The sequence below is a fragment of the Symphalangus syndactylus genome, chromosome 2 (genome assembly GCF_028878055.3).
Source record: "Symphalangus syndactylus isolate Jambi chromosome 2, NHGRI_mSymSyn1-v2.1_pri, whole genome shotgun sequence".
Taxonomy (NCBI): domain Eukaryota; kingdom Metazoa; phylum Chordata; class Mammalia; order Primates; family Hylobatidae; genus Symphalangus; species Symphalangus syndactylus.
Genome location: NC_072424.2, coordinates 79903572 through 79916125, shown reverse-complemented (window position 1 = coordinate 79916125; position 12554 = coordinate 79903572). Strand labels below are relative to the sequence as shown.

The 12554-nt window shown below is 32.5% G+C and overlaps 1 protein-coding gene across 5 annotated transcripts in view; it reads right to left on the bottom strand.

Moving 5' to 3' along the window:
- Positions 1–12554, bottom strand: part of GRIK2 (glutamate ionotropic receptor kainate type subunit 2) — a 677547-nt gene that overhangs the window by 23162 nt on the left and 641831 nt on the right. For all 5 annotated transcript variants that reach the window (XM_055259887.2, XM_063619929.1, XM_055259866.2 and 2 more), the window contains one exon: positions 11332–11557. In XM_055259887.2, coding sequence (XP_055115862.1) covers positions 11332–11557 — 226 coding nt within the window. The remainder of the gene's footprint in view (positions 1–11331; positions 11558–12554) is intronic.

The following is a 12554-nucleotide window of genomic DNA, read 5'->3' as shown; positions in this document are numbered from 1 at the left end:
AAACAATACCACATATAATTTCAACCTTCTTGAATTTGTTAAGATTTATTTCATGGCCTAAATTATGCCCTGTCTTGGAGAATGTTACATGTACAGTTGAGAAGAAAGCATATTCTACTGCTCTTGAATGGAAAGTTCTATATATGTTTGTTAGGTTCATTCCATATAAAGTTTTATTAGTCCATTTGCGCACTGCTATAAAGAACCACCTGAGACTGGGAAATTTATGAAGACAAGAGTTTTAATTGACTCATAGTTCTGAAGGCTTAACAGGAAGCATGACTGGGAGGCCTCAGGAAACTTACAATCATGGAAGAAGGCTAAGGGGAAGCAAGGACCTTCTTCACATGGTGGCAGTAGACATGGGTTGTGGGGAGAAGTGTCACACTTTTAAACCATCAGATATTGTGAGCACTCACTCACTATCACAAGAATAGCATGGGGGAAATCTGCCCCCATGACCCAATTAATTCCCATCAGGTCCCTCCCTTAAATGTGGGGATTACAATTCTACATGATATTTGGGTGGGGACAGAGCCAAACAATATCAAAAATGCAGTTCAAGCCCAGTATTTTCTGTTAATTTGCTGTCTAGTTGATTTACCTATTAATAAAAGTGGGATATTGGTGCCTTCTACAATTATTTTAATTTCTTCTTTCAGTCCATTAATATTTGCTTTATATATTCAGGTGAATCAATATTTGGTGCATATATGTTTACAATCATTATGTCCTCTTGATTTATCTACTCCTTTATCATTAAATAATGACTTCTTTGTCCCCTATAAATGTTTTTAACTTGAACTCTAAGTATAGCCATCCCTGCTGACTTTTGGTTACCACGTGCATGGAATACCTTTTCCATCACTTCACTTTCAGCTATGAATACTCTTAAAGCTAAAAAGAATCTCTTATATGCAACACATAATTTGATCTTTTTAAAAATACATGCAGCCACTGTATGTATTTTGATGGAAGAATTAATTTACATTCAAGATTATTATTGATAGGTAACAATTTACTCTTGCAATTTTTATTCATTGATTTTTAAATAAAGCATTATTTTAATTTGCATTTCTTTTATGACATATGATATGGAGCATCTTGTCATATGCTCTCTTGGTATTTGTGTATTTCCTTTGATGAGGTGTCTGTTAAGATCTTTGGACCACTTATTAGTGGAGTTGTTTATTATGATTGTGTTTTAAAAGTTCTTTGCACTTTTAGCTAAGTATTTATTAGGTATGTCTTTAGTAAATTTTTTTTATTCTCTTCATACCAGATGATTTTTAACCTCTCTTCTCTCATTTCTACATGAACAGTGTCATTTATGGTTGGCTAAATTCTTCCATGGCCCTGATATCTTGTACCACATCTTATCCTCTAAATCTAGAAGAAACGAACAAAATGGATTTGAGATGCTCTCCTATCATTTTCCTTTTCTATGTACACCTTTTCAAAACTGGAATGTAGATGGAAAGAGAAGAGAGAGAAGAAAAAGGTAGCAAAATAAAAGAAGAGTTATCATTCTTACTCCTGTTATCAAATAGAAGTAATCTTTTTTGCTTACCTTTCCTGAAGATTAATTTATTATATTTACATCTGTCACATAATTCTGTAAAACATTACCCTGTTTATTTGTAAAAACTTGCTAAATTTTATATATTCTTTGTTACACTGAAAACTCTAGGAGGGCAGGGGTCATGGTTATATTGTTCACTATTATATACTTAGGATTTCACAGCTATGCTAAGTAATATTTATGTACTTAACAATTAATAGTGAGACAGTAGGGGTAAAAATTGATTCATATATGGCCCTTGCCATTAGGGTAGTCATATTATCATCTTAATGGAGAAAAAGGTACTTTAAAAATTGTAATATTATATATCAAATACTATATAGGAATATCCGAAAATGTGCTATGGTTCCAAAAGAGAGAGATCCTATATATCTCTGTGGCAGCCTAGGAAAAGTGTGTAAAGAGATGAAAAGGTCAGCATAAGAAATTTATCTAGATGAGAGAATTCAACCAGAAAATTGGAGGAAGAGTGAAAAAAGGTCAACCCAGGCAGAGGGAAACCCAACTTGTTTGTATTGTTATCAGGTTAGATGTAGGGAAGGGAGGATAAATTCAGAAAGGAAATGATATGGTTTGGCTCTGTGTCCCCACCCAAATCTCATCTTGAATTGTACTCCCATAATTCCCATGTATTGTGGGAGGGAGCCAGTGGGAGACAATTGAATCATGTGGGTGGTTCCCCATACTGATCTTGTGGTAGTGAGTAAGTCTCACGAGATCTGATGGTTTTATCAGGAGTTTCTGCTTTTGCATTTTTCTCATTTTTCTCTTGCTGCCAGCATGTAATAAGTGTCTTTCACCTCCCGCCATAAATCTGAGGCCTCCCCAGTCATGTGGAACTGTAAGTCCAATTAAACCTCTTTTTATCCTGTCTTGGATATGTCTTTATCAGCAGCATGAAAACAGACTAATACAGGAATCTTGAGATAGGTAAAAGAAAGGGATTGCATGACATTGTTAGGAATTAGTATTTTGTCTGATAGCTCGAGAGCACCACTAGAAAATTCTCAGCAAGGTAGTGACTGAACAGATATGCAATGTGAAAAGGTTATTAGGTATCAGAAAGATTGGTTCATTTTTATCTGACACCATTTTCTGATTAAGATGTTATGGATTGATATATTTGTAAAGATGAAATTACTCTTTTTGTATCTTTATCATTTTTGCTCATGAATTTCTTATACTTCTATAAAACTAAGGCCTTTCAATGGTATTCCTCTGTATGAGTCCGTTTTCATACGCTGATAAAGACATACCTGAGACTGTGAAGAAAAATAGGCTTAATGGCCTCACAGCCCTCTGTGGTTGGGGAGGCTTCACAATCACAGAGGAAGGTGAAAGGCACATTTTACATGGTGGTGGCAAGAGAGAATGTGAAAGAAGTAAAAGTGAAAACTCCTTATAAAACCATCAGATCAGGATATGGAGAAAAGAAAACCCTTGCATACTGTTGGTGGGAATGTGAATTAGTGCAATCATCATGGGAAACAGTGTGGAGGCTCCTCAGAAAACTAAAAGTAAAATTAGCATATGATCCATCAATTTTACTTCTATGTATTTACTCAAAAGATTTGAAATCAGTTTGTCAAAGAGATGTCCACATTCCGTTACTCATTGCAGCACTTTTCACAATAGCCAATTTATAGGATCAACCTTATATTTATAATGGATCAGAGAATAAACAAAATGCAGTACATATACACACAATGGAATACTATTCAGCCCTAAAAAATAATGAAATTCTGTCATTTGTGCAACCTAGATGAAACAAGAGAATATTATGCTAAATGAAAGAAGCCAGGCACAGAAAGACAGATAGCACATATTCTCACTGACATGTGGGATCTAACACATTTGAACTGATAGAAACAGAAAGCAGAGGCTGGAGGGTTGAGAGAAATGGGGAGATGATGCTCAAAGGGTAAAAAATCTCAGACAAGAGGAATAGGGTCTTTTTTAATCTATTGCACAACATGGTGAATATAATTAGTAACAGTGTACTGTACATTTCAAAAATTCTAATAGAGTAAATTTCAAATGTTCACACCATAAAAAGATAAGTATCTGAGGTGATTGATATGCTAATTAGTTTAATTTAATCATTCCTTATTGTATTCATAAATCACAATGTCGCTTTTACGTCATAAATATATACATTATAAATGTTTAGTTTACAATAACTTTTTAAAATAATATAAATGCATTCTACTTGAAGAAATGTTTATAGAATATGCAGGGAAATATTCAGGTACCTAAGATCATAAAGGGAGATGCTTATATATGGCATATAAAATGTATCAATGAAGAATTCAATTATAGAGTATATGTATTAGACAGTTGCCTTTTACTAATATTCTGTATATCCTCTAACTTGTGAAAAAGAAAATGTTATCAACCTGTAATGAAACAGCCAACTATTTTTACTGGTTCTGACATATTTCATATACATTAGTTAAAAATGACTGGTGAAATAGATTTGCTGTCATATTTCTTGAGTATTAAACCATGAAATTCTGACACTAAGTATGAAAATAGAAACAATTTTATCCTACAAACCCTACCTTTCTTATGATTTTGCCATCAGCAATCATTAAAATAGTGTTAGGAATGGTTATGTCAGCAATGATTTCCTTACTATTATGCTTTTTTCCAAATCTAATGTAAAATTCCAAGGAAAGAATTATAAGAGTTGGACCATTTTATATTAAATCATTACCCTGATTAATCATTAAGAACCCTAAAATTGGAAGAAAAAAAATTTTTTTTCAAGGCAGTGAACTACCCATCCTTTAAGTATTGCTTAAGTCCCTTTTGCAATTCGGTCTGTCTGCTTTTGTCTCACTAAGCTCCACCTATCTAAGTCCCTGCACTAATAACAGGAATTTGTTTATGTCCAATATTGCATTTTTCTCTATTTTATATCAAATTTCTTTTTCCCTATCTGTCTTCTAAAAAAGAAAGATGATTTATGTTTATATTTTATGTTCATTATTTTACAGAGCTAAGCAGGATGGAGTAATGAAATTCTTGTAGATTGGTCAAATGTAAAGAAAATATACAGGCCTTTAGAGATGATTTTTCTCCTAGTAAATTTTGAGCTCTGTTTACTAAAATGATTGTTTACTAAACATGTCTTTAGAAATGATACTTCTCCTAATACATTTCGAGCTCTGTTACTAAAAGTTCAAGACATGTTTGGAAATGGAAAACCATTTTGCTTGTTCAGCTAATGCCTTATGATAGGAGTTTTCTTAACTTTATACAGTAGATATCAATCACTTTCTTCCCACAAAATGATAGTTATCTAATTACAATATACTGATTGGCTAATGGTAAAATCCCAGGTAGGTTTCATTAGAAACAGGTTTCCAGCTGGTTAACAATGAGTCATACTAATACTCTGCTTTCTCGGCTATATATTTAATATCCCTAAACATATAAAAACAAGACAGTTCTAAGAATGTATAAATAGAGACCACTAACATATTCTTTCAATTATTAGAGAACATTTCTTCAAAACACTTTTTATTTTTTTAATTTTCTATAACCTTAGAAGTGATCAAAACATTTCTTTAAAATTCTTTATGCTACCTATTCTGATTCAAGTACTATAAATATAATATGCTCAATCTTTATCACAATCCAGTTATGTGAACATGGTTATATCTACTTATACACGAGGACACTAAGCGTAATAGGGACTCAGTAACTTCATCAGGTTTCATCCAGGTGAAACTAAAATTTGCACACAAGTCATCTGACTACAAAGGCCAAAGACTCCATGAATATGTCTGTCACATGAGGGTCAGCAAATGCAAAGCATTTGGGTTTGGTATTCAGAACAAACATTTGACTAGCTTTTTTCTAATAAGAGTGACTCATTGATCTTACCTACCTCTGCTAACCCAAGGACAACTATCTGACATAGTCTGACAGTCTGTGGCTAACTAATCTAAAGTAAAATTTGAAGCCATGGTCTTGGACTAATCAGTAAATGAATTAAATGATCCAATCTTTGTGTATAAAATCTGTCAGAACTCTGTTTTATGAGAATTATCCATTTCTACATTATTTGGGTACCATTTGGTCAACATTTACAATATTAATCACGGCTGTTCACAGTGGTGCTCACAATTCATCAAATTCCCTCTTGAAGCCTCCTAGATTGTAGCATGCAGCCTGTTAATGATGTCTGTGGAGCAGGCATAACTTATTGAGATTCTTATGTTTTCAGTGACATATAATCTAGACTTAACAAATATGCCAGGAATGTACAGCTTGAACAGGTGTAATTTGAGTTTCTTTGTTTAATTCAGTCCCTGAAAATTATTAGATCTAGATTTAGCCCCGCAAAATCACTTCAAATATTAAAATTGTGCTGCTTATGCAAAGGGAAAATAGAATGCATTTTAATGGAAGGGTTGACCTGCAGACAGATGAATAATTTGCATCAATTTTTGTGCATTATGTTAAACTAATGAAGACAAATGTATTCATTTATTTCAGTAAAACTGAAAAACTGAAGGCTGGCAATTTTATGCATCTATAATGATGAATACTACAGTACTTATTATATGATAAATTGAGAATTTTAGAAATGGATGGTGAATAAAACAGGGAACAACATTCTTCTCATACTGATTTCTATTTTTACAAACATTGGTAGCTGCCTCAAACAAACAACATACCTCCACTGGTACCAATTCTACATCTCTTACCTCACCAAATAATGAGAAATTAAAAAATAAAGAGTGAATCTTATGCATTTAACATTAGAAAATAGAAGTAAAAAAAGGAAATTTCATTTTGTTTATATGTCAAAGTAGTGCACTTCTACCATAAAAACTCAATAATATAACCTATTGTTACATTTTTTACTTTAGGCTAATTATGGGTAAGCACGTTATAATTTGATAAAAGTTACTTGAGGATTATTAATAGTACTACTGCTTTTTGATATTCATAGATAATATTGTTTCAAAGCATTAGCTTGTAAAGGTAACATTAAAGTCAATTACTAAATAAAATATACCCTAATATTTCTAATTAAATCAGTAAATATGAGAGAAATAAAATGTATATAACAGCTTTGTGTATGGCTAAAATTATTTTTAAATTTAATCTTCATATTAAAGGGCATTGTAAATATGTCCACTTTATCTTTACATTCTTCATGTATAGTGTGTATTTCAGTAATTCTCTATTATACGACTAATTTATTTTGGGTTTTGTTCACAGAAATAGTTACTGACTGTTAAATAATTATACACTCACTGACTGGAATTCACTATTGATTTAATCCCACAAGTAAAATAGAAACAACTGAAATTATAGAAAATTACATTATCAATAATATGCACAAATATGAGCACAATTCCCACCATCCCTTTTTCAGCTGCCACATACATTGCTTGTTATTAAAGTTGTGAGGAACTAATAAATGAAAGAAAGAGGTCACTAACTCATTACTAAACATAGAAATCATCTTAATGAGACCCTTCAGTGATTTTATAATATTTCTACCAAATTGCACAAAGCAAAGCAAAATAATAACAACTGGCCCTAATGAAATTTTTTCTAGACTGCTGCTTTCCTACCAGCTCACGGACTGCTGAGTCTGCCTAGTCCTCAAAGTGCAATATGCACTCAACATTTGAAAAAGAGAAACCAAGAAGGCTTTTAAGTACAGGCAGTCAGGAGAGAAGCAATGCAGCCAAAAATGCCATTAAGGAGAAGAAATGTTCCCAGTTCAGATAAATAGATTATCACCTATGGTAAAATAAGAGACAAGACGGCACCTTCTCACACAATTTAGACGTTCCTTAATGAAACTACTATGATTTTGCTCCTTGCTTTTAACTCACTCTGAGCTTTTAAAAATATTGTTTTGAATGAAATAAGAAGTTCAGTTAACTTACCGAGTGAGGTCTCCTGCAACTTCAAAAATCTACCATACAGTAAATGCCACATTAAAATAAGGTTGCTGCAGTCAGGAAAACTATGAAAGGAATTTAATGTCAATCCAAACTTAATTAAACCTGCTTAAGCTTATTTAGCATTTACTTTCACATCATTGTTGATTGCTCCACTAAGGTATTTTTGTGTAAACAGAGCTTCCTTAATTAAATAGTTTATTCTGAGTCATTCAGCGATCTCACAGCACACTTTGGGCAGGAATGATCACACTCAGAGTGATGAATGGTGATGGTGAGGCCCCTAAATAAATCAGTTAGAAGGAGGCATGGCAGGCTAAGAAGATAATATATGAATTTGGGGGAAAATGGGGCAGGGGTGGATATATGCACAATTTTTTATTTTTTTTTTCTGATTTCCCACTCGAAAAGACTCATATTTCCCGTTTTAATCTCCTCATCAAACCACATAGGTTTTCTTGAAAATATCTCAAAATCTGAGCAACAATAAAAACAAAGAAAAGGAAGTTCCTCTCTTTGATCACATATAGGATATTACTAAAGGTGAAATTTTCACTATGGATTATAGCTCCTGAATATATAAATTTAAAAGCCTGGGGAACTTCCGGAAGTAATCTGAATTTTTCAGAACCTTAGCCCATATTGCTCTGCTTTGAATATAGCTATTCTCATTAACTCTTGCTGAGAAAGAGCAAGAACCTCAAGGAATATTTTTCACACCTTAATGAATTCCTTTTTTTTTTGTTTATAATTAAGTACAATTTTTAAAATAAGTAAATATATTTACACACTACTATCATTTTCAGTGTGCTTCAGCAATGGTAACATAAAAGGCAAATGCTAATTTGCCAGTTGAGAAATGCAGATTATGATAGTGGCTGAAACAATGAACAGCAAAAGGGAGACAAATATCTCTGCCCTTATCCAGACAATGGAAACCAGGAAAGAGTGATAGCAATATATGAGTCTCATCCAGACGATGCAAACCCGGAGAAAAATGTAGCAATATATGAGTCTCACTCCTTTCAGAAATGATATTAAAAAATGTGTTTATTTATTTCAGCTCTTCCCAAATGAAACTATAGGATAATGGGAGCCTAACAAACCACTGCTTCCACCTCTCATAACTACTTTAAGAGTCTGCCTGATTTTTTGAATGTATTCTAGGACATCAGCTAACCATATTTCTCCATGTAGTCTAGCCTAATTTAGACTAAACTCTGAGAATCTATCAAGCACATTATTTGCCAAATTATTTAGCATTTAAATGGACCTGGGATATACAATCCTCTTCTTTTACTAGTTTAAAAAATTAAAGTTAGAGGCCATAAATTTCAAGTTACTTGTCCAAGAGCACAGTAGTGACAAGAATAAGTTCAGTATATGAGTGTGCAGAATACTGCATGATGATATTCATAGCACATTATCAGCCTCTTCTTTTAAGAGTATATGATTTTTCATAGAAAAAAACATATTTCAAAAATTATCAAAGAAGTTGTGCATCACAAATTCCAAATAGCTGGTGCAGTAACTCATGAAGTTTCTAGGTTCAGCATGCATTTCTTATTGAGGGAAAGAACCATAACTGAGCTAACTGTGCAGAATGCCAAGATTTGAGCACTCCCATCACACAGAGCTAGGGCAATAAACCAAAGCCTTACTGGTGATAAAGGTATAATTTAACACATTTTTGAGAAGTAAAAAATGTTTCTCAGCAATATAATTGTGAAAATGCAATCATTTTAATACATTTATTGTATATTAAAATTAATTGCCCAATTTTGAATTTGTACATAATATTGGAATAACAGGGACAAAGCTTGAGGAAGCCTTTCCCTGGTGCAGGTAATAAAGGGGGTATATTTTCTGGGGAGAATTTAAAAACAGTGGCATCCATTATCATTATGCACTGGGAAGTCTAAAACATGTAAAATATAAAATATTCCTCCTCCAAAATATCTTTTGTTGGTCTAAATTCTAAACAATTATTGTTGAGTTTTAACAACTGAGCTTTTATTGACTATCAAATTAGCAAATATTTATATTTAATTCTTTAATAAGCATTGTATTCTACCTGGAACTAAAATTGGAAAATTCCAATTATACCATTAACTCCTCAATTATGTGGACTCAGCTACACTTGCCTATTTGGGAGTAAGAACTCAAGTTTGTTTTTTTTCATTTCTATAATGACTGCACAATTATTCTTTGTTATGACTCTACTACATAAATGCAAGAATCAATATCTCAAAATTTTGTCAAAACTAATTCAAGCTTTTTATAAACCATAATACATTTCAGATGATTTTCCAAATGTAATATTATTTAATATTAAATGTTTTGGTAGAAAATTAATGGACTTCCTAGACATTTCAGAGTTGCCAGAAATCAACGACCAGTTTTAACCAAGTCATTGACAAATTTGCAAAAGTTAAGGTCCAAAACATGTATAGTGTTATTAGTTACTACTGTGATAAATCATGAATATGTTTTCCCCTTTCTTTCAAAAAGTACATTGACGTAATTAAAATATGCTATTACTTTTTTCCCTCTGTACAATTAGTTTCCTGTTGCTACTCTAAAATATTACCATCAACTTAGTGATGTAAAACAATACAAAATTTATTATCTCACAGTTGTAGATGTCAGAAGTCCTAAAAGTGATGTCTCTGAAGGACTGTATTTCTTCTAAAGATCACCTGGCATTTGGCTCATGGCTCCTTCTTACATCTTCAATACCAACAAATAATATCTACAAATCTCTCTCCTCTCTCTTCTTTCTCTTTCTCTCTCTCTCTCTTTCTCTTACATCCCTGTCATAATCACATTGTAACTATGACTCGACCCTACACTCTCCCTTTTACAAGGGCTCTTGTGATTACATTGGAAGCATCTGGTTAATCCAGGAAAATCTCCTCATCTCAAGGTCCTTAACTTAATCGCATTTGCAAAGTATCTTTTGCTATGATACATATTCAAAGTATATGCTATATTCAAAGTATATTGTTATAAAGTGACATATTCAAAGGTTATGGGGATTAAGACATGGACATCTCTGGGAAGCCATTATTCTGTCCACTACATGTACACATGTACTGTAATGTTTTATATATATACATATATGTGTGTGTGTGTGTGTGTGTGTGTTTATTTACTTATGGCACCATCTTATACATATCATACATGTTTGTATATCTATAATAAAGAGTTTTATTATGGTTTTCTGGAAATTACAATTCATTATCTTATTTGATTATTTTGACTAAAAATGATTTGCCATATGAAAGGAGGGGGATGTTAAAAATAATCCTTAGTGTTAAATATTCTAGATATGTCATTGGTAAATAGTCTGCTATTTCTACCTTCTTTTAAGTAAAACAATTCTAATAATATTCATGAGAGCCATTTATGCCTCACTTATTTTAGTTAACTCTCTAAGTCAAATACTATATTTGTAAGCCACAAATTTAAAAAAGTAAATTGTTACGAAAACTTTAGTGTACTTATAAAACATTTTTTGAATTTAAGATTGAAAAGAGAAAGTTAGCTGGGTTATACTGTGTGTTTTTCAACACTGATGCAGTAAAAATATCTACTGATCATTTTGATAGAAATTATTTTTTCCTATTTTTGACTTATCTATTTAGAAGAATATGTCCAAATTGATAACCTGCTTTTGTACAATCACAGAGGGGTAGCAGGATGCATTTGGTAAAAACAAAATTCCTAATGGCATATGTGGACATACTGTTTTTCCCCTGTCTTACAGCAACTCAGATTAATGAACAAAGAACAAAGAGCTGACATAAAACCTACCCATGGGAGTGCCAACGCCATAACCTTTAGAGTCTATAAGGCCGCCAATCTGTGTCAGGTTACAGTTCCGCTGGGTAACAAACTCGATGGTTGTTGACTCCATTAGGAAAGCATAATCAGAGGTGAGGACTCGCTGGATTCCTTCTTCATTACTTTTGACCAACACTGACTGCCTTCTGCTACTCATAAAGGCCCACATTTTGTCATACGTGGAGATTTTTGATTTCTGAAGAAAATAAATATAAGTTGGTTACGAGAAAGGTATTCCTTAGTTTCCATGTGCTCCTATAATGCTTAGACACAATGAACTACATTTACTTTACTTGTACCATCTTAAACAATATAATTTTTAAGGGATATCCCTTACATGTGTATGTGTATATATATATACATATATATATATATATATATCCCTTATATGTATATATACACACACAGACACACACACACACACACATATAAGGGATATATATATATCCCTTATATATATGTGTATGTGTGTAGATAGATAGATAGATAGATAGATATACCAAAAAAATCTCAATCTGTATAATGACTGTCTCATAGCAATTTCTCATCATATTTCAAGGTATAGTACAGATTTATTTAACAAATATATTTTTTAAAATCTTCATGTTTAAAAATGCATCCCAGTATATCATTGAAAGTTATACATACAGCAGAAAATAAATGATTTATAAGGAAGTTCTTTGTGCTTGTCTCTTACCTGAGTATTTCATATTTGTCAACATTTCTTTACAACAAATGTGGAAGAGAGAAACACTGCACTCAGATTGACACTGTAAGACTACAAGAGTTTATTTGTTTTCCCCCAACTTCGGTTAACATAACACAGCTGCTACATTAACCCCCAGGGATACACAAAAAAAGTATGGGTTGAAGAGAGGAGCAGAATGTGTTACAAATAAGGATGCTACAAATAAAGATGTCTACATTTCCACTGAGAAACAATTTGATCACCTCAGTACTTCTTTAAGCTGGACTTCAGAAATCTATTATTCAGGTCTACTAAATAACTAAAGATTCCTGGACCAATACAATTGAATAGTGTTTATATCCAACTGAAAATTCTCAGGAGGGCTTTACTAGAATTTCATTACTAAAAGAAGAAAATAGGTTTTGTTCAGAAGGCCCTGGTAAAACATAAACAGGAAAAACGTTAGCATCTGCTCCTTGAAAGTTCATCTATGAAACCTTTATCA